Raw genomic sequence first — 22,361 nt, 5'->3', positions numbered from 1 at the left:
CCCAGCTACTTTTTGCATTTTTAGTAGAGACAGGGTTTCACCATGTTTGCTGGCTGGTCTGAAACTCCTGACCTCTAGTAATCTGCCCACCTCATCCTCCCAAAGTGCTGGGATTATAGGCATGAGCCTCTGCACCCAACCTCTAGTGCTTTCTGATTCAAGCATAATACTGGCTTTTCATCTGCAATACGTATGATTTATCACATTAAGGAAGAATACTTCATTTCCATTTTTATTGTATTTTGTCAAGATGTTGAATTTTGTCATAATGCATTTTCAGCATCTGTGGAGATGATTATATGGTTTTTCTCTTTAGGCTTACTAATTTGATTAATTGTAATAGAAGATTCCAATATAGAACCAAACTGGATTTTGTAGAATAAACTATTGTCAGGTAGTTTTTTTAATATGTTGCTATATTTTATTTGCTAATTTTTAAAGGATTTTTTGTTTCAGTATGTATAAATGAGATGGTATATAGTTTTGTAGCATAATTTTAGGTGGGCTTTGATCTATCACTTTACACTCCCTTCAAAAATAATTTGGAGTGCTTCCCTTTTTTCAATTACTGGAATTGAAAACTGATTTTTTTTAAAAAACTAGTTCTTAAGAACTAGTTTAACTAGTATTGGAATTATGTGTTCCTTAAAGGTTTAGTAATATTCACCTAGCATTTCTGTTTTATTTACATAGGGTTGAGCTAAGTGTTGTCTAATAATTCCTTTTAATCTCCTTAGTTCCTGTGGTCATAGTCCCCTTATATACTTTCATTTATTTATTCTTTCTTCCATTTTTCTTGACTAGATAAGAGGCTAGTTTATATATTTTATTGTAATTGTTTGTTTTCTTTGTTTTTTTTTTTTTGTGACAGAGTCTCGTTCTGTCACCCAGGCTGGAGTGCAGTGGCGCGATCTCGGCTCACTGCAACTTCCGTCTCCCGGGTTCAAGCAGTTTTCCTGCCTCAGCCTCCCAAGTAGCTGTGACTACAGGCGCACGGCACCATGCCCGGCTAATTGTTTCTATTTTAGTAGAGACAAGGTTTCACCATGTTGCCCAGGCTGGTCGCGAACTCCTGAGCTCAGGCAATCCGCCCACCTTGGCCTCCCAAAGCGCTAGGATTACAAGCGTGAGCCATCGCGCCCAGCCTGTTTATTTTTCTTAATGTCTACTTTTAGTAGTAAATATGTATATACTTCTGTAATTTGGATTTATCAGTTCTAAGTAATATCCTTTGGCTCCTTGATATCACAAATGATAATTAGCTTCCTGTTTTCCATTTTTCCCTTCCTAATTTTTGTTTGTTATACCATCTCTATGTTATTAGAATGTGTAACACTTAACATTCTGTTTTGCCAGATTAATCTCTACATATAAAAATATTCTGTGTATGTCATCATTCTTTTTGCCGTAATTTCTATAGTCATCTCTTATTTGGTTAAATTTAACTTTCTCAGTTTACTCAATAGAGCTCATGAGAAAAATACTACTTTGTTTCCTTCATGTTCAAAGCTTTTCTTTCCCCAAAGCATGTCCAATAGCCTGTATACTTAAAGAGTCTAAAGAATTTGAGTGCCTTATAGTTCTTATAATTTTTCCTTCTTATATATGTGACATTAATCAAACATTTTAAAGAATATTTGACTTGATAAGTGATAACTATAAAGCAATGATTTATTTTTGCATTTTATTTGGAATCATACAGAACTTAGAATAAACAAGTATGTCCTACAAAGAAGTCATCTCATTCAGAATTTTTATCAATTTGTAATACATAGTTTAAAAATTCAAATAGCTGGGTGCAGTGGCTCACGCCTGTAAATCCCAGCACTTTGGGAGGCTAGGGTGGACGGACCACCTGAGGTCAGGAGTTCGAAACTGACCAACATGGTGAAACCCTGTCTCTACTAAAAGTACAAAAATTAGCTGGGCATGGTGGCAGGCACCTGTAATCCCGGCTACTCAGGAGGCTGAGGCAGGAGAATCACCACTTGAACCCAGGAGGCAGAGGTTGCAGTGAGCTGAGATCATGCCACTGCACTCCAGCCTGGGTGACAGAGCAAGACTCCATCTCAAAAAAAGAAAGAAAAGTCAAATAGTTCCATAAGTCTTATTAATAAAAATAATAATCTCTGCCTGACTCCCTAAACAGTTAAAATCTCACAGCTGTTTCTTCTAATGCTTACATTCATATTTCTAAATAACATGTTTATAATGCATCTAACTTCCTTCCATGGAAAAGAGTTTTGTCTTTTTTTTTTTTTTTTTTTTTTGAGACAGTCTTGCTCTGTCGCCCAGGCTGGAGTGCAGTGGCCGGATCTCAGCTTACTGCAAGCTCCACCTCCCGGGTTCCCGCTATTCTCCTGCCTCAGCCTCCCGAGTAGCTGGGACTACAGGCGCCCGTCCCCACCCCCGGCTAGATTTTGTATTTTTTTTTTTTTAGTAGAGACGAGGTTTCACCGTGTTAGCCAGGATGGTCTCAATCTCCTGACCTCGTGATCCGCCCGTCTCGGCCTCCCAAAGTGCTGGGATTACAGGCTTGAGCCACCGCGCCCGGCCGTATTTGACTTTTTAAACCAATCCAGTCACATGCATGCTTTTCCCCTCTCCACTTTGGACTACATCAATATTTAATGTTTGCGTTTTTATAAATAGATAAATATTGTTTGCAAATTTTATTTGCTATCTATTGCTGTGTAACAAATCACTCCAAAATTATTGGCTTTAAACAACATTTACTATCCCATAGTTTCTATGAGTCAAGAAGCTAGGCATGGCTTAGCTGGGTCCACGAGCTTGGGGTCTCTCACAAGGCCACAGATCAAGGTGTTGGTCAGTGGTGTGTGCCCTTAGTCCCAGCCACCTGGGAGGCTGAGGCAGGAGGATCACTTGAACCCAGTAGTTCAGGCTGCAGTGAGCTGTGGTTATACCACTGCACTCCAGCCTGGGTGACAGACCAAGATGCCATCTCTTAAAAAAAAAAAAAAAAAAAAAAAAGCAAGTCAGAAGAACCAGAGAGTGAGTGAGTGCCAGCAAGATAGAAGAGGTCTTTTGTAACCTAAACTCAAAGTAATACTCCATTACTTTTGCCATATTCTAGTTGTTAGAAATTTGTCTCTAAAACCAGTGGGTACTCAGGGGAAGGGTATTACATAAGGGTATGAATACCAAGAGGCAGGGATTATTGCTGATCATTTTGGAAGGCTGCTACAGCACAGTTAAACCATATGAATCTGAGCATGGTGGCTCATACCTGTAATCCCAGCACTTCAGGAGCCAAGGTAGGATTGCCTGAGGTCAGGAGTTCAAGACCAGCCTGAGCAACATATCAAGACCCTGTCTCTACAAAAATAAAAATAAAAGCTGATTCATATAATATGCTATAATAATGTTTCCTTTCTTATACAATTCTTTGGTAACTCTGGAATTCTTACTATGCCTGTTACCTTTTTTAAAAAAATACTTTTTATAATCCATCCCTAAACTCTTTGCTACATTTTCAATGCTTCTTTCAGCATAGTTAAGCACATTAGGTAATCTTTGGCTATAAATTTCACTCCCCTGGAGACAGCCCTCGTGTTGTAGTTTGGATTGTTTGTTTTCTTTATCTGCTGAAATCTGTTGTCCAAGGGCTTCTATTTAACCATCATCCTGGATATTGTCTTTGACTTTGTTTTTGTGATAAATCTCGTATCACAGATCCTTTGTATTTTCCCACTTTCCTTGTTTACTTCTTCATTTTGAGTGGACACTTTTTCCTATAGACTGTGGAGAAGTGTTGCATGGCTAAGTACAGAATTCTAGGATGGAAATCATTTTTTCCTCAAAATGTTCAAGTTATTATTCCATTGTCTTCTAGCTTCCAGTGAGAAGTCTGCTGCTGTTTTTGTCTAGTCTGTTATATTATTTTTTCTCCGAATGCTCTTAAAATATCTCTTCTAAGAAAACCCAATATTCCAAAATAATTTTGAGATAATATGTGTATGAATTCATCTTTTTAAATTCATTTTACTGGATAATATCTGAGTTCTATTTATTTATTTATTTATTTATTTATTTATTTATTTGAGGTGGAATCTCACTCAGTCACCCAGGCTGGAGTGCAGTGGCACGATCTCAACTCACTGCAACCTTCACCTCCTAGGTTCAAGCAGTTCTCGTGACTCAGCCTCCTGAGTAGCTGGGATTACAGGCACATGCCACCACGCTCAGCTAACTTTTGTATTTTTTAGTAGAGACAGGCTCTCAACATGTTGGCCAGGCTGGTCTCGAACTCCTGACCTCAAGTGATCCACCCTCCTTGGCCTCCCAAAGTGCTGGGATTACAGGCATGAACCATTGCACCTAGCCTCTGAGTTCTTTTAAGTCAGAAACTTGAGCTCTTCAGCTCTGATAAATTTTGGGGTCAAGGGAGGTAATTTTTTCTTTTTCTGTTTCTTTTTTTTAAGACGGAGTCTCACTCTGTTGTCCAGGCTGGAGTGCAATGGTGCGATCTTGGCTCACTGTAACCTCTGCCTCCCAGGTTCAAGCGATTCTCCTGCCTCAGCTTACTGAGTAGCTGGGACTACAGGCCTGTGCCACCACTCCCAGCTAATTTTTGTATGTTTAGTAGTGACAGGGTTTCAGCATGTTTGTCAGGCTGGTCTCAATCTCCTGACCTCAAGTGATCTTGAGATGAGGCCTACCTCATCTCCCCAAAGTGCTAGGATTAGGCATGAGCCACCACACCTGGCCCTTGAGGGGTGTTATTTCTTTGACAAGTTTTGCCTTTCAAATTGTATCTGTTGTCTCTTTCAGGAACTGTGTTTAGTTTATATTTTGGATCTTCTAAATTAATCCTCTAATTTTTAAAAATACCTATACTGTTCATCTGTTTGACAAAGTTCTAGTTTCTACTTTATACTTTTTCCTTAATTTTTATTTTCCAACTCTTATTTAAATTTCTGTCATATTTTGTTCATTTCTAAGAGTTATTTTATATTTTTTTCACTGTTCCTTTTTTTTTATTTAGGCTAGTCAAGTGATTATTGTTCCTTTTTTAATAGTGTCATATTAGTGTTTCAGGGATACAAAATCTCTTACCTTTCTAAGAATTGATTATATTTGGGTATATTTTATATTTAGGGGAGAATAGGGGTTTTTTGTTTGTTTTATATTGTTGCTGTTGTTGTTCAGTTCGCCTGTTTTTTAACTTTCTTTTTCTGTTTTGTAGTTTTGTTCTCTGTTATGATAGATCTCAAATGTCTTGTGGTCTTCGGTTGTCCACAGTGAAAAATTGTTTTGAAGCACTTGGGGCAGAGCTTATAAACCAACAGATTTGGCCAGGCATAGTGGCTCACGCCTGTAATCCCAGCACTTTGGGAGGCCGAGGCAGGCAGATCGTGAGGTCAGGAGATCGAGACCATCCTGGCTACACAGTGAAACCCCGTCTGTACTAAAAATACAAAAAATTAGCCAGGCATAGTGGCGGGCGCCTGTAGTCCCAGCTACTCAGGAGGCTGAGGCAGGAGACTGGAGTGAACCCGGGAGGGCGGAGCTTGCAGTGAGCCGAGATCGCACCACTCCACTCCAACCTAGGTGACAGAGGGAGACTCCGTCTCAAAATAAAAATAAAAATAAACCAATGGATTTTACTGTGATAAGATACCAGTCTGCTTTTTTTAGTAAAACACCCCCAAATGCCAACAAGTATATATAAATCTTTTCTCTTGGATTGGTAAATTTTTCCAGAGAGGAATCAACCAATCTTTTAGCAGCCCTGGGAGAGCCACACTGGGGACAGAGACTGGAAAGCAGATTTTTACTGAATCCCTCTGTTTTCGGACATCTCACTCTCAACTGTAACTAAAACTAATGGTTTCATATCCTCAGTAGCTTAGACTCACCAAAGATTAACTTCATCTTTTGGAATGTGGAAGACACAGAAGCTTGATTGTATTAAAGAAGATCTGGAGTTTTAACTGAACCCTTAAAAAAGTTGTAACCAGACCTCTTTTTTGCAATACCTCTCTACAGTCATCTTCAGAGACAGTCATTACCCTCCGTTTTCAAACAGTTGCAGGGTCCCACAATACTAAGGAACTTTGTGTTTTGTTGGTTGCCCATCTATCCGTTTCAGGCTTACGCTTTAGATTTTTCTGGTCTGATAATCAGTTACCCCATTGTGTATGTGATACCTGCTTCTGAAATTTTATTGGCATCTCTCATCTTTTGTTACCTCCTCTCCCATTTTATTTATTCCTGTAGTTTAATTTTTGTTCCTTGCTGTCATTTAAGCGTTAAGAAACAGCAGAGATAGAGTGCATGTTTAATCTATTGCATTTAAATAAAAGTCTCCGAATACTTTTTAATTCCTCATCTGGTATTGCCATCCTCGCTTATATACCGGTAACATGGAAATACTAGTTTTCTTTCTTCTTTACCGCTTCATTATTTGCTGCTGGTAACTTGAATTGATAGCCTTGGCCCTCAGAGAGGAAATTTGCTGATGCTAATTTAGATCTGAGAAATCCTAGCAAAGAAGCTTGGGAAAAGACAGGTTTGTATGATAAGATTATTTTGCAAAGTGCATGAAGATACAAGCTGATTAATAATTCATTTATGCTGTCTGCCTGCGGTAAGTGAGTGTAGCTGACAACTATAGTATAAATTGGCATCTTGAATTGGATGATGACTGCTTATAAGTATTTGTAGTTTAGTGATGTAATGGTTCAAGAGAAGACTTCTTAAGTGTACTCATATTTGAGGACCATAGTTCTCAATAAAACTTAGATCAGTGCTAACCACACCCTTTCATCAAGGCTTAGAGTTAAATAATACTGAAAAGTAGACCTAGGAGCAGTGAAGGACACTTTTAAGTAAATGTAAAATAAGATCTCATAACTATGCATTATACCAATAATTGTATTGAATAGCAGAGTGATATTATCAGTTAGCAAGAGGCTATTGACCTGTGTTCCTGCCACTGTTCTTTGATTCTGAATATATCTGGGACTGATTGATTAGATCAGTTCATTCCAAGAAAGTGCATGATCAACCCAGGAGTGGCCTGGAGTGGAGGAAATTAGTTGGAGAATTTCTGATATAAAATGACTGTGTGAGCCTTGAGTGCATTTAAAAGTTCCATAGTCAAATATTAGCCCATTTTGAAAACTAAGAATAGTGCTAGTATCTCCCCAATTTCCTTGGGATTATATCAGGCCTCTCATTCATTGCTTTTTAAACCAAATTAGATTCTAGCCTACATTTGAAGGCTGAATATGAATCAAGCATAAGGAATAGAGCAATTCATTTTCTTTCCAAATTCAGAAGAGTTAACTTACGAGAAATATCTACATTTTGATTGGGATGTTGGTTATGTAGGTGTATATATTTGTTAAAACTCATCAGCCATTTTATATAAAATATATATATTTTATTGCACATAAATTATATCTTAGTTAGTTTTGAAATATGAATCTCTTGTAAACTTTGTAAGACTTTCCTTCTTTATATTATTTCATGTAATATAGTAAGTAAATATCAGTTACACCTCTAATAAACCATTTGACATGGATTTCCACAACCTCTCTCAAGCTTTAATCCTCTGATCTGTATAATTGAGATTTTAACATACCTACTTCAGAGAGTTGTAAGGACTTAAATTAAAAAAAAATATGTGTATGTGTGTATATATATGTACATATATATGCATACATAAAATACATAATATATATGTGTGTGCGTGTATATATATGTACACATATATATATGCATACATAAAATACTTAGCATAATACCTGGCACATAGTAGATCCTCAGTATATAGTAGCTGCAAATTATTATTAATATAATATATTAATATAACAATTACTACTATTTGTATTAGTCACTTCTCCTTTGACTTCTCCTTTTATTATCTTTTTACAGAAAACCCGTATAGACAGCTGCCTTGTAACTGTCATGGAAGCATGCCTGGAAAGACAGCAATAGAACTTGGACCTCTGTGGTATGTAACCAGCCATAAGAACATACTAACATTTGATTTATTGATTGATAAATTGCTGATTTATGTGTGGTAAAAAACACATTTAAATTCAATTGTTAAGTCTAGGCAAATAATTATGACTCTTCTCCTCCTATGAACCCGAGGTGTTTAATATTTTGAGATTTTTCTCTACCGTTATTCTCTCTAGTTTGTGACAGAACTAAGAGGCAATGGAGATAAAAGAGAAGCCTGGATGATCTGGAAACTAGATAATTCATTTCTGAATAGTAAGAAAGAAGCTTTTAAAATTGATCATTGTAGATCTAGCATGTGATTTTTAAATGATCACAATAACTTTTTATAGAAGAGCCAACTCATGTAAAAGGTCCTAGAAGAATTAGTTTTAAGTGAGAAAGGCATATGAAAGTGTCTGCCTTTGTTTTAGGTAAAGTTATTTAGATGGTACACAATTGGAAATATTTAATGTGTATATGCTTTTGCATCATTGGTAACAGGTAATTGTACCTTAAAGTTGAATTGGGTTTTTTTTGTTTGTTTGAGACAGAGTCTCGCTCGTTTCCCAGGCTGGAGTGCAGTGGCACAATCTCGACTCACTGCAACCTCCCCCTCCCAGGTTAAAGCGATTTTCCTGCCTCAGCCTCCTGAGTAGCTGGGATTACAGGCACCCGCCACCACACCTGGCTCATTTTTGTACTTTTATTAGAGACTGGGTTTCTCCATGTTTGCCAGGCTTTTCTCGAACTCCTGATCTCAGGTGGTCTGCCTGCCTTGGCCTCCCAAAGTACTAGGATTACAGGTGTGAGCCACCACGCTCGGCCGAATTATTTTTAATCAGAATCCTTACCTTAAGTTTGTTACTAGAGATTCTTTTTTTTTTTTTTTTTGAGACAGTTTCGCTCTTGTTGCCCAGGCTGGAGTGCAATGGCGCTATCTCGGCTCACCACAACCTCTGCCTCCCAGGTTCAAGCAATTTTCCTACCTCAGCCTCCTGAGTAGCCAGGATTACAGGCATGTGCCACCATGCCCAGCTAATTTTGTATTTTTTTAGTAGAGACCAGGTTTCTCCATGTTGGTCAGGCTGATATCGAACTCCCAACCTCAAGTGATCCACCTGCCTTGGCCTCCCAAAGTGCTGGGATTACAGGCATGAGCTACTGCACCCGGCCAAGATTCTTATAGAAATTCAAGATTCCTAACAACATTGTGACAAGAATTGCAAATTTCTTCTCATTACTTTATAAGATCAAGGCTTAAGCACCTACTAAACCTAGAAATCGACCCAAATGGTAAATGTCTTTGTGCTGATGCTCATTATTTTATCTTCATCTTATTAAATACTCGTAGATTAAGAAAGACCTAGCCAACCCTACCTTCTAGTTCTTCTAAAACTAGTTCTCACCTATAGCATCTGCTACACATTGATCCTACTCACTGATTCAGAACTGAGGAAATTAAAAATAGCAGGTTACTGGATCCAGAAGGAAGATTTCTAGCCTAACTGCCTTATTTTACACATGAGGAAACTATTTTTTAAGTGCTTGCTAAAACTGACCAAAAAAATTCATACCACAGCCAAGGCTAGAACTTAGGTTTTCTGACTCCTAGGACTGAATTCTTTTTTTATTTTTTATTTTTGAGACAGAGTCCCCAGAGCCCCACTTTGTTGCCCAGGCTGAAGTACAATGGCGTGATCTTGGCTCACTGCAACCTCCGCCTTTTGGGTTCAAGCGATTCTCCTGACTCAGCCTCCCAAGTAGCTGGGACTACAGGCGTGTGCCACTGCACCCAGCTAATTTTTGTATTTTTAATAGAGAGGGGGTTTCACTATGTTGGCCAGGCTGGTCTTGAACTCCTGACTCCGCCCACCTCAGCCTCCTGAAGTGCTGGGATTACAGGCGTCAGCCACCACGCCCAGCCTGAATTCTAAATAAAACCTTATGATTTCCACATGAAAGCTATTGCGTTCATGTCTTTACACTCATGAGAATACCTTCCCCCTCCCTACCACCTCCAATTCAAATTGTACTTGCTTTTTGAAGTCTCTCCTTAGTGCTTCAACCCAATATAATCTCTAAATTCCCTTTAGTATATCTTCTATTGATCACATATTTGATAATTTAAGATCATATATTCTTTCATATATATTTGCTAGCCCTAACAATAGTAACTACCATACATTGAGGATATATAGAGAAGTTTTATTTTTGGCCAGGCACGGTGGCTCACGCCTGTAATCTCAGCACTTTGGGAGGCTGAGGCAGGAGAGTGGCGTGAACCCAGGAGGCAGAGTTTGCAGTGGGCCAAGATTGCATCACTGCACTCTAGCCTGGGCAACAGAGCGAGACTCTGTCTCAAAAAAGAAAAAGAAGTTTTATTTTACATTTCATGATGAGGAATATAAGACTCAAAAGTAGTAATTACTCAAGATTATATAGCTAGCCCAGCACAGTTGCACACATCTATAGTCCCACCTACTCAGGAGGCTGAGGCAGGAGGATCCCTTGAGCCCAGGAATTCAAGTTCAGCCTGGGCAGCATAGTGAGACCCTGTCTCTTACTAAAAAGATTACATAACTAGTAAGTAGTGGAGCCAGGATTGGAATCCAGTTTATCTTATTCAGAATTTCATATTTTGTCCATTATACCTGTGATTCTCAAATTAAATGGGAAGCATATCAGATTCACCCCAGACCATTTTTGAACCATACCATCACCACATATAATTCTCATATATGTGCTCCCCTGCCCTGTCCTGCCCCACCCTGCCACCATAAACACACCAGAATTAAGATTTTGTATTAGTGACTAGAATGTGCATTGTGAAAACCTGTTCATTGGTCTATTTTCCTGTCTAGATTTATAGGCTTTTGTAAGGTCAACATTGTATATATTATTTTGGTATATCCTCCACACACCCTTTATGTACCACAGTACTATATACCTTATGAGAGCTCAATAAATTATTTTTTTTTATTAAGGTAACATACACATATAACATTTTCCTTCTTTACCTTTTTTTTTTTTTTTTTTTTTTTTGAGAAGGAGTCTCGCTCTGCCGCCCAGGCTGGAGTGCAGTGGCCAGATCTCAGCTCACTGCAAACTCCACCTCCCGGGTTTACGCCATTCTCCTGCCTCAGCCTCCCGAGTAGCTGGGACTACAGGCGCCCGCCACCTCGCCCGGCTAGTTTTTTGTATTTTTTTAGTAGAGACGGGGTTTCACCGTGTTAGCCAGGATGGTCTCGATCTCCTGACCTCGTGATCCGCCCGCCTCGGCCTCCCAAAGTGCTGGGATTACAGGCTTGAGCCACCGCGCCCGGCCTCTTTACCATTTTTAACTATATACTTCAATGATAATAAATACATTTATATTCTTTTACCCCTCTTCATCACCCTTTCCCTTCTCCCCTTCCCAGCCTCAATAGATTCTTACTGACTTAAGTTTCCTTGACTAATGCTACTAGTTTAGAGAACTGATATGATAAAATGAGTGGCAAATAGAAAATAAAAAGTTTTAGGCCAGGCATGTGGTATCTCACACCTATAATCCCAGCACTTTGGGAAGCCAAGGTAGGAGGATCCCTTGAGCTCAGTAGTTTGAGATCAGCCTGGGCAACATGATGAGACCCCATCTCTATTAAAAAATAAAAAAATACTCCAGCCTAGGCAACAGGAGGGGACTCTCAAAAATAATAATAATAATAATAATAAACAGTTTTAAATTAAATCATAAATTTTTTTTAAGTATTACTCTGTCATATAATTAAATATGTCTTACTTAAATTGTGAAGACTTTTTTTTTTTAAAGAGAAATATTTCTCAAACCCAGTTCTCTGTATGTTCTTTTCTTTTCAGGTCAAGTTCCCTTTTCAATACTGGATTCCTCAAAAGAATGCTATTTGAATCTCTTCACCATGGTTTGGATGACATTCAGACCCTAATAAAGACATTAATCTTTGAATCAGAGTGTACGCCTCAAAGTCAGTTTTCAATTCATACACCTTCAAATCTCAACAAGCAAGGTGACTAATTGAATACTAGCTTACTAGCTTTAATTTACTTACCAAAAATACTGTATCTTTCTCAATTGTATTTGATGTTATAATAAAAGCAATATAATTATAGTGTGTTTTTAGTAAATCCTCTCTAATGAGTCTAATCATAATCTGGTTAAGGTTTTTTTAAATTAGATAGTTTTCTTCAGGCTTATAATCAGGCCTGAGATGAATAGATGAATGATGAATAGTGTTGTTGGTTTTGTTGTGTTTTTTTGGATACTGGGTCTCACTTTTTCACCCAAGCTGGAATGCAAGTGGCACAAACATGGCTCACTGCAGTCTCAACCTCCTGGACTCAGGCAATCCTCTTGCCTCAGCCTCAACCTCCTGTGTAGCTGGAACCACAAGCATGCACCACCACACCTGGCTAATAATTTTGTAGAGATGGGGTCTCACCGTATTGTCCAGGCTGATCTCAAACTCCTGGGCTCAAGCAATCCTCCCACCTTGGCCTCCCAAAGTGGCTGGGATTACAGGCATGAACCACCATGCGCTGACAATTTTTTTTAAGATAACCTCACTTTTTTGTGTATTTTTAATTTTACTAGATTTTTAAAAAAGAATTAAGAAAAAAAAAAACCTAAAGTTCCTTGGATTCTTATTACCCTAGATCTGCTTTCTAGAAAAAGAAACTTTAGGTAATTCTAGAAGTGATGTGGCCAAAAATTATAATATCTATGGAGACACAGAAACTAGATTTATACTTCTCATTCAGTAAAGCTATGTGTTTTTTTCTCTTTAGTACAAACAGCCAGTTTTGTAGTTGTATCTTGACTATTGATATAAAGGTGAGCCTATTGAATATCCTAGTGTTCTCATAAATAATTAGAAGCTGCTATTATAGAGGGTTAAATAATGTAATTTTTGCAGTTCAGTTTGGCCACAGAATCTCTTGCATATTCATGAAAACAATGTGGATGGAATTTCATAAAGTTTTATGTAAACTTTGAGTTGAGTTGCTTTATGTCATTCTATAAAATATTTTCTTTTCCCATTTGCTTTTTTTTTAGAAGAAAATGGTGTATTTATTAAAACTACAGATGACACCGCAACAGATAATTACATTGCACAAGGTATGTATGCATATATGTGTGTACATTTGTACATATCAGGTCAAAACGGCATATAGCAAAAGGGTAGGAAGAAAAGAGATTGCCATGGTAGCCTACTTAAAAATACATTTCATATTATATGACAACAAAACTGTAGTAAAACTTGTTTATCAACATTCACACATTGGAAATTTCTGTTAACATATGCTTTGTTCACATCTGTAATATATGGTTATCCCTTTGCACGAACTGTATGATCTTGAACCATGTGAATAAAATAAGATCAAATTAGATATGATAAAGTTATATATAATTTTATAGTTAAAATTTTATTCTAATTCTTTTTAAAATTGCTCATTAACATATGATTTATAGCAATTCCATTTAACCAGAAGACCTCATTCTCCAGCCAAAAGAATTTATTATATGGCCTTTCATATAATTTCAGATATGTGTATACTTTAAATATAACTGTGTTAGGCACTGTAAATTCATATTAAAAGGACGTTAAGATTTAAAATATCAGTGCCTTAATGTCTAAGGTTTTGTTTTGCTTTTTAAAAAACTTTAGATTCCAGATGTGTTTTTGAATACAGATGAAAAGAAGACTGTAGAGTGTTAAGTTTGAAAGAGCGATGGCCTTTAGTTATAAGCTGTAATTTTTTATTAGCTGCTCAACAGTTTAGTGTTGACCTTCAAAGAAAGGAAACTTAAATTCCTTTTAATAGTGTATAGTTTAAATAACTACTGCATACTCTTCCCAACAGCCATGTTCATTTGGCATCTTCAACTAATTTGATAACTTAAATTGATATATTCTACCTAATAATTTCTCTGGTGGAGGGAAGACAAAGAAGCATTATGATACACTGTAAAGAATATTAGATTTGCTGAGTATAGTGGCTCATGCCTGTAATCCCAGCACTTTGGGAGGTCGAGATGGGCAGATCACTTGAGGTCAGAGTTCAAGACCAGCCTTGCCAACATGGTGAAACCCCGTCTCTACTAAAAACACAAAAATTAGCCAGGTGTGTCGGTGCAAGCCTGTAATCCAAGCTACTTGAGAGGCTGAGGTGGGAAAATTGCTTGAACTTGGGAGGCAGAGGCTGCAGTGAGCCAAGATTGCACCACTGCACTCTAGCCTGGGTGACAGATCAAGACTATCTGAAAAAAAAAAAAAAATGAGATTTTAAGATCATTATCCTACTGCAGGCGCTGTTATATAAACTCAGCCAGGTCCCTCCCCTTCAGCAAAATTGTCTTAAATCCTTTTTAGGATAAAGTAAAACAAATAAGCTTTAAAAATATTTTCAAAAGCCAAGAGCACAGTAGCACACACCTGTAATCTCAGCTACTCAGGAGGCTGAAGTGGGAGGATAGTGTGAGGATTGTGTGAGCCTGGGCAACATAGCCAGACTCCATCTTTAAAAAATATATATATATATTTTTAATCTGTGAGCCTTTCTCGTATATAAATTAAGGAAATTAGACTAATTTTTGTGGGCTCTTCTATAACTCTTAAATTATATGGGTATTCTAAGGCCACTGGTCAACACATAAAATCTTAAAATGATAGTACTATGCAAACTCAAAGGAAAATAATTCATTCTGTCAAAGATACGTTATATGTTGATTGCAGTGCTATTCGCAATAGCAAAGACATAGAATCAACCTAAGTGCCCATCATCAATGGACTGGATAAAGAAAATGTACATATGTACTATGGAATACTATGCAGCCATAAAAAAGAACAAAATCATGCTCTTTGCAGCAACATGGATGGAGCTCTAGGCCATTATCTTAATAAAACTAATGCAAGAACAGAAAACCAAAGCCCCATGCTCTCACTTATAAGTGGGAGCTAAACTTTGGGTACTCATGGACATCAGATGGGAATAATAGACACTGGGGACTACTAGATGGAGGAGGGATGGGTTGGGGCCTGGACTGAAGAACCACCTGCTGGGTATTATGCCCACTGCCTGGGTGCTGGTGTTGGGACTCCAAGCCCCAGTGTTACACAGTTTACCCATGTAACAAACCTACAGATATACCCTTTAATTGATAAGGAAAGTTGAAATTATTTTTTAAAAAGGAAGAAATTACTGGGCCAAAAAAAAATAATCTGTATACTGCTGATGATAGTCACTATTAAGGTATTACATCAGATTTTTTGCCTCAGATGCTCCTAAAACTTGTACTAAATCTGGGTATCTATCCTTTGACTAGGTGCCTCATTAGATTTCATGCAATTTCAAATTTTAGATTTCAAATTATAATTCTGATTTGATGGATGGATCCCAGGTTGTCCTTTTTGCTTTATGTTTTTATGTAAAAGGCAACAATTCAGTAATAATTTATATTTATTTTGAATGTAATTTATCATTTTATGTATCAACTTTGCCTTTTTAATACTTTTTTTTTTTAAGAGACAGGGTCTTGCTATGTTGCCCAGGCTAGACTCAAACTCCTGGGCTCAAGCGATCCTGCCACATCAGCCTCCCAAGTAGCTGGGACTACAGGTGTAGGTCAATGCCCCTGGCACCTTCTGAATATTTTCCTTAAGCAGATGTTAATTACTTTCCCTGAGGAGCTACGGTTTGACGGTAACATTCATATATAAATAATCAAGGATTGAACACCAGGCAAAATCTCATTATAATATTGGATATCTATCTCAGTTGTTTTCATGTTGTGATTTTTGGAAGGATACAGTTCTAAAATCTTACTTGCTGGCTTCCTTTCACTCAAAATGAAAAAACTAAGTGCTGTGATGAGAAATAGGCAATGAGATAATAACATTGACCTTTTATCAGTTTCTGTGTCCAAGCTTTGAAGACTTTGTGTTGTTTTTCTTTGTTTTGTGATTACTGAAGACCCACTATGTATCCAATACTGAGCACTCAGTAGAAATACAGGTATAAAAATGAAAGACATTGTCCTTAAGAACTTAGAATATAACTTGGGGAGAAAGGACTTTTACACATATTAAGGAACTATAAGAAAAGAAAAAAATGACAGAACTTAATCAAACTCGGAGTAGTGTAGTGTAGTATAACCAACAATGAAATCTGTGAAGGGACTGGCCCCAAATTCACAGATGGCTTCCTACAGGAAACAAAATAGAGTGTGACTTGAAGTTGAAGAAGATAGAAAGGAAGTTCTGATTCAGCAGACAGTTAAATATGAAAATTACGCCGGGTGTGGTGGCTCACGCCTGTAATCCCAGCACTTTGGGAGGCCGAGGTGGGCGGATCACAAGATCAGGAGATCGAGACCACAGTGAAACCCCATCTCTACTAAAAAAATACAAAAAATTGGCCGGGCACAGTGGCAGGCGCCTGTAGTCCCAGCTACTCAGGAGGCTGAGGCAGAAGAATGGCGTGAACCCGGGAGGTGGAGTTTGCAGTGAGCCGAGATCGCGCCACTGCACTCTAGCCTGGGTGACAGAGCGAGACTCCGTCTCAAAAAAAAAAAAAAGAAAATTACGTAAGTGAAGGACAGTGAAAGTAGAATATAAGAATTAAGATTGGAGAGACAGGTTGAAATAATGTGTCAGGATTTAGACTTGAGACAAATATATAGTTATAAAAGTATTTGGCTTGTAATTTTTAAGAGCATGCTAACTTTGTACGTGTATGTTGCAGGAAAGAGAAAAAGTAATGAAATGATCACAAATTTAGGCAAGAAGCAAAAGACTGATGTCAGTACTGAACATCCTCCCTTTTATTACAACATTCACAGACACAGCATTAAAGGAATGAATATGCCAAAGTAAGACACCCAGTGAATGACCAAGTATATATTTTATATTTTAATAATATTGTGATTTAAATAAAAATACAAAAAAGTGATTATTTTTTCTTTTCTTTGCTTGTTGCAGGTTAAAGAAGTTTTTGTGCTATTTATCTCAAGCAGGCTTTCGAGTAAGCCGAACTCATTTTGACCCAATGGGTGTACGCACAGATGCACCTCTGATGCAGTTTAAATCTATCCTTTTAAAGTACAGCACCCCCACCTACACTGGAGGACAGTCAGAAAGCCTTGTCCAGTCAGCATCTGAAGATACAGTAACTGAAAGAGTTGAAATGTCAGTGAATGACAAAGCAGAAGCAAGTGGCTGCAGAAGATGGTAAACGTAGAGAAGAGTTGGTTCTCAGGTGTCTGTATAGATGGCCTAATAGTTCTCTATACCAACTGTAGTTCTTTTTCTATTCTTTCAATTCAGTAGAGTAAAAAATAAACAGTTCATTCAGAAACTGAGCAGTTTCTAACTTAGCTGGTTTGGGAGCTTTGCTTTCCAAGTTCTTTTTGTTTTAAGGCAAACTTAAAATTTTAATGGAAACATTTCATATGAAGCCAAGTCTCACTGAGATCACCCTACTGCTTAATAATTCGGAAAATCTTCACATGCAAAGTGTTTGGAATTTTATGTATGTATGAAAGCCATCTTTTACAATTCTTACTCACATCTCTGCTTAAACTGATTCATGATGTTTATGTTTTCCTGTTTGTAGTGTACAAAATGAAGGTGAAGGCTCACATATTAAAATGACCCTGAATAGAATAGGAGGAACAATGTTGTTACAGGTCATAAATGTTTTCACAATTAGAAAACTAAAATGTGTACCCATTTTAAGAAATCATACTTCTTCCCACATTGATCTTTTCATTTCTTACTAGCTTTTGAGAAATTAAATACTTGCCTGACATAGAAATACTTTATTTTTATAACTTTAGGGTCTAAATGAATAAACTTCAAAGTAAGATTTTGTCAAAATAAATTGAGACCATTGTTCTAATACTTGTTCATGAGCACTGAAATCCTGAAGAGGGGAGATTTGATTATAAATTAAACAGGTTGGGTGATCTTAAGTGCCTCAGTTAATGCACGTACAGTATTCATTTGGTTGGTTGTACTACCTCTCAGAAGTAAAATTTGTCACCTTATGGAGTGAGAGTTTTTGGGTTTGGGGATTGTTTTTTTGTTGTTGTTTGGTTTGGTATTTTTGGTTTTGTATTTGTATAAATTTTTTGTATAATTAGCCCAGGCTGATGTAACTATAAAAATTAGTTGAAAAAAAATATTGTTTCCTTAATGGAATTCTCACTTCATTTGAATATAAGATTTTGGATGAAAGGATTTCGTTTAAAGTTTGGGTTTTGTCTCGGGATTTAATCCATATTTATCCATAAATATTTCTTAAGGGACGTAACTTTTACAAACATTAAGTCAGGGGTGGGGGGAGGAGGGGATGGTAATTATTATAACTGAAAGGTTTAAATATACTACCTAAGAAAAAAGTACTTCTGTGACATATACAAAAAAATCTGGTGGATGGGCATTAGATGAATATAGAATATTAATTTTGCAGAAATGAAGGAAAATCTCTTTGTGCTATTACAGCATATTCCCAAGACAGTTTATTTTCCTTTCTCCAATTAATGTGGTCATAAATTTCAGTAAAATCAAGAAATAGGTGAAGTGCAAGCTAGTTTCTATAGTGACCATTAAAAACATTCTGCTCTGTAATTCTTGCCAGTTAAAATTATAACCTACAAATGAGCAGAATGAGTTTTTTGTTCATATTATTAAAAATAAAAATTAGTATAAATCCAGGAGGCAAACTATCCTAGCACTCAGATTATCTGATTTAATACATATTATTGAATATCAGTCCCAAATTTTGCTAAATGCTTATCAGCATGATATATGTTGATCAATGATGAGTAGGGCTTAATGCAAAGATCCTAATTTTAAAAACCTGTAAATTACTGTTATCTAAAATATGTGTATATTAATTTCACATATAAAGGCAGATTTTTCAAAGAAAAATTTGATAGGAGGTAGTTTAGAACTCTGTGAGCAGGTACTACATCAACCAAAAGAGGAAATACTTCAAAAATTCCATTTAGCAACCTGAGCAATCTTATTCTCATAACAATAGTAGTAATTTGGGACACTGCAAATGTTTATCACGTTGTAAAGTTACATCAGTTGTATCCTTTCATTAAAACTTGATAAACAAAAGAACCAGTTAAGGAAACCAGTGTGTTGACTCTGCTAGTTGCTAATGTTAATACTCTAGCCATACACTCAGGAAATGGGAGAGGTAACCAAGGGATGGGTTTGGGGGTCACTGTGGTGGACTTGGGGCAAAACTCCACTTATACTGACTTCCACAAGACTCCACTCTGAATAAATGTGTGATATTCTGGTTGCCCAAAATTAGAACTAATTCAACACATTTGGTGTGCCCAAAAGGTCTAGGAATTTCTTTCTGCACTGTATAACTGCTCTGGTAAATGGCCCCAGATTACTCTGGAGAATGCTGAGATACATAATACATACTTGTGATATATCAGAGTCCTTTCTCCAAGGCCTCTAGAAATTGAATTAAATCAGACCTGAAAATTAGATAAGGGCTCATGATTACTATAGTGGCTCAAGTCAGACAGTTTTTAGTAACATAAACCAAATAGGACTATCCATTTTCGTTCTTTAGATTACATGATCCTTCAGCCAAAGTTAGACCTCATGTTAGACTATACTGATCATCCTGTGGTTCCTGCTATTACAGTAACCATGCCCACCTTTCTAGTCTAGCAATTAAATGCACTACTTTGTCTCTGACACAAGACAGTCTTGAAAATGCGCATTGAATCATGGAGTGCATTTCCACTGAAGCATCTCCCACTGGCCTCTCTGGCCTACAGACAGACTATACAGCTTTTCAGGAGTGCTGGTGATCTGCTCACCAAGTGTTTTTCTCAATGCCTTGGTAAAGAGAGTTGACTAGACTCTTATGAGGGATACAGTTAGAGGATCACTCATATGAAATCCTCCCCAACATGGCCCCTCTTCTTTGATTTCTTTTCTCTACATCATATCAAGGAGTTTCTGGCATATCATCTCTAATTTAGATGAGCCACTGCTGAGTCAAAATATCTTTCCACCAAGTAAAAAGGACTACTTCAAGCTGTTCAGTCTGATAGACTGAGCCAAAATCTCTGCTATAGGTTTACCCATAATAATCATTTGACCCAACTTATGTCCTTTCTTTCAAGGTCCTACATACTCAGAATCTATTTCCACAGATATTCTCCACCTATCAATATTAAGATCCAAAACAAGACTCTTTCAGACCACACTCAGTATTTGTCTCCCTGGGACATGCTGGGATCTGACTCAAACTGTGTCCTGGAAACAATGAGGGGTTGTAGGGATAGGGCATATGGGCTTCTTTGTGCAAGGTAACTAACTACTTTAAGTGAGGTTATTAAGGGATTGGTCAGCCAAGGTAACAAGCATATCTAAGGGGTTCCTTCACCTTCAAGTGGGGAGTTTGGGATTTAGGATACTCAACTCATCGAAGTCTTCCCAAAACTCTTATTCTCAGAATACAACTTTTTCCTGACCAGTTTCCCTACTCTTGTAAGACCCAACAAGATAGGGATTCTGCCAGCTTGCAGAATCCTAGGAAAAACATTCCCTAGGAAGTGGAATAGTAATTGTAATAGCTTATATTTATATGAGACTTAGTACTAAACAGTGCTGTCTTTACATAGACTATAAAATCCATAGCAGTAGTTAGGATCATCCCCACTTCATAGAAAAAGAAACTCAAGCTAAACAAGATTAACTTATTTATCCAGTGCCACTCTAAAACTGGCTAGTAAAAGAGCCAGGATCCAATCTCAGGCCAACTTCAGAGCTCATGCTTTAGCCACTTGGTAATCTTCCTTTACTGAATAACAACATAAAGATGTATGTAAAATAGAAGATTAATACTTATTTGGCCAAAGGGAGTCTGGTAGAAACTTATGGAACAGAATTAATTACAAAAGAATAGTTAACCACTGCCCTATTGTACATTTTCCATTTCTAAAACCTCTTAACCACTATACTTTATAATCTATGCCTACATAGAAAACACTGTCCTCAACTTCGTTCTCATTTCGTATGGTCAGTATTGTTCCAGAGCTTTAGTTTTAGATTAATAGAAAAATCACTGCAAATTCAACCTTTTGAAGCTAAAAGATAAAAGCCCATTGAACTCCAGATCTCTCTCAATAATCAGTTACAACTTGAAAATCTCAATACATTTGGTGAGAATCTACTCTCTGAAGTCCAAATCCGTAAAGATTTTGTTACATACAGTAAGTCTCACTCACTGCTGCTGATAGGCTCTTGGAAACGTGACTTTAAACAAAATGACTTATAATGAAACCAACTTAACCATAGGATAATTAATACAAACAAGAATTAAGTTCCTACACCACATTCCTGGTCACAAAAACATCACCAAACTTCTAAGTAGAGACCCCAAACACTTCTAATATTAAACACTGAAATACATGTGAGTCATGCATAGATCTAAGAAAGATCAATAAAAACAACATAATTATTTACTCAAGTTTTGGTAAATCTGAGTGACAGCAATTGTAATGGTGGGGGGTTTAAATTGAGTAATAAATGTTTGCAAAGCAAAAATTATAAGGAGCACCTCCTACCACTGCACAGTTCAAACACAGTAACAAATATGGTGGGCTCACTGAGCACTGTTATACTGCATCTTTTTTTTTTTTTTTTTGTCATAGACACCTTTATGATTATGATTTACTTCACAAATTTTTATTTTACAAGAATTTGTGTTCATTTACTCATTTTCCAACCTGCTTATTCCAGTTCAGGGTAGCAGATGGCCAGAGCCTGTCCCAGCAGCTCAGGGCACAAGGCAGGAACCAGCCCTAGACAGGATGCCCATCCCACGGCAAGGTGCACTCACACACACACTCACACTTATTCACACTGGCACATGTAGACACATCAGTGACCCAATATGGGCATCTTTGAGATGTCGGAGGAAGTTGGAGCACCAGGAGAAAACCCACATAGATGTGGGGAGAGCAGGCAGACTCCACACAGACAGCGGTGCCACCAGGGAAGTGATTATTTTTTGGTCATCAACATTTTAACAAAACATTTTTTTGAGGACCTGCTGTACTTTCAAAGATAAAGCAATTCATGTTTTACAGATAGAAAGAACCATAGACAACATCAACCCCTCCATCAGAGAAAACACTGCTGATGGGGTTAAAGAACTAAGATATTTGGCCAAGGTTACACCATATTTAAGTACAGAAATGAGCCAAGAGTGCAAGTGTTTTATTTTCATCTAGTTTTGGTTTAGTTTTGCCAAAGCAATATATATACATTATTTAGCAAGTCCAGTTAATTCTTAGGAGTGAAAGAGGTAAGCTAAGAATC

General features: G+C 37.3%; 1 protein-coding gene across 3 annotated transcripts in view; it reads left to right on the top strand.

Moving 5' to 3' along the window:
• TRMT1L (tRNA methyltransferase 1L) overlaps nt 1–19,137 on the top strand; it is a 43,717-nt gene extending 24,580 nt beyond the window's left edge. For 2 of the 3 annotated variants that reach the window (XM_017848062.1, XM_017848061.1), the window contains exons 11-15: nt 7,906–7,984; nt 11,836–12,002; nt 13,049–13,111; nt 16,738–16,864; nt 16,974–19,124. In XM_017848062.1, coding sequence (XP_017703551.1) covers nt 7,906–7,984; nt 11,836–12,002; nt 13,049–13,111; nt 16,738–16,864; nt 16,974–17,226 — 689 coding nt within the window. In that variant the 3' untranslated portion in view covers nt 17,227–19,124. Of the gene's footprint in view, nt 1–7,905; nt 7,985–11,835; nt 12,003–13,048; nt 13,112–16,737; nt 16,865–16,973 lie in introns of all 3 variants that reach the window. The other variant, XM_017848060.1, reaches the window with a different exon arrangement.
• Nucleotides 19,138–22,361: the final 3,224 nt, after the last annotated feature.

Source organism: Rhinopithecus bieti, unplaced genomic scaffold (genome assembly GCF_001698545.2).
Source record: "Rhinopithecus bieti isolate Rb0 unplaced genomic scaffold, ASM169854v2 scaffold_27006, whole genome shotgun sequence".
NCBI lineage: Eukaryota > Metazoa > Chordata > Mammalia > Primates > Cercopithecidae > Rhinopithecus > Rhinopithecus bieti.
The sequence above is the reverse complement of the archived record's forward strand: the minus strand, read 5'-3'. Positions and strand labels throughout refer to the sequence as shown.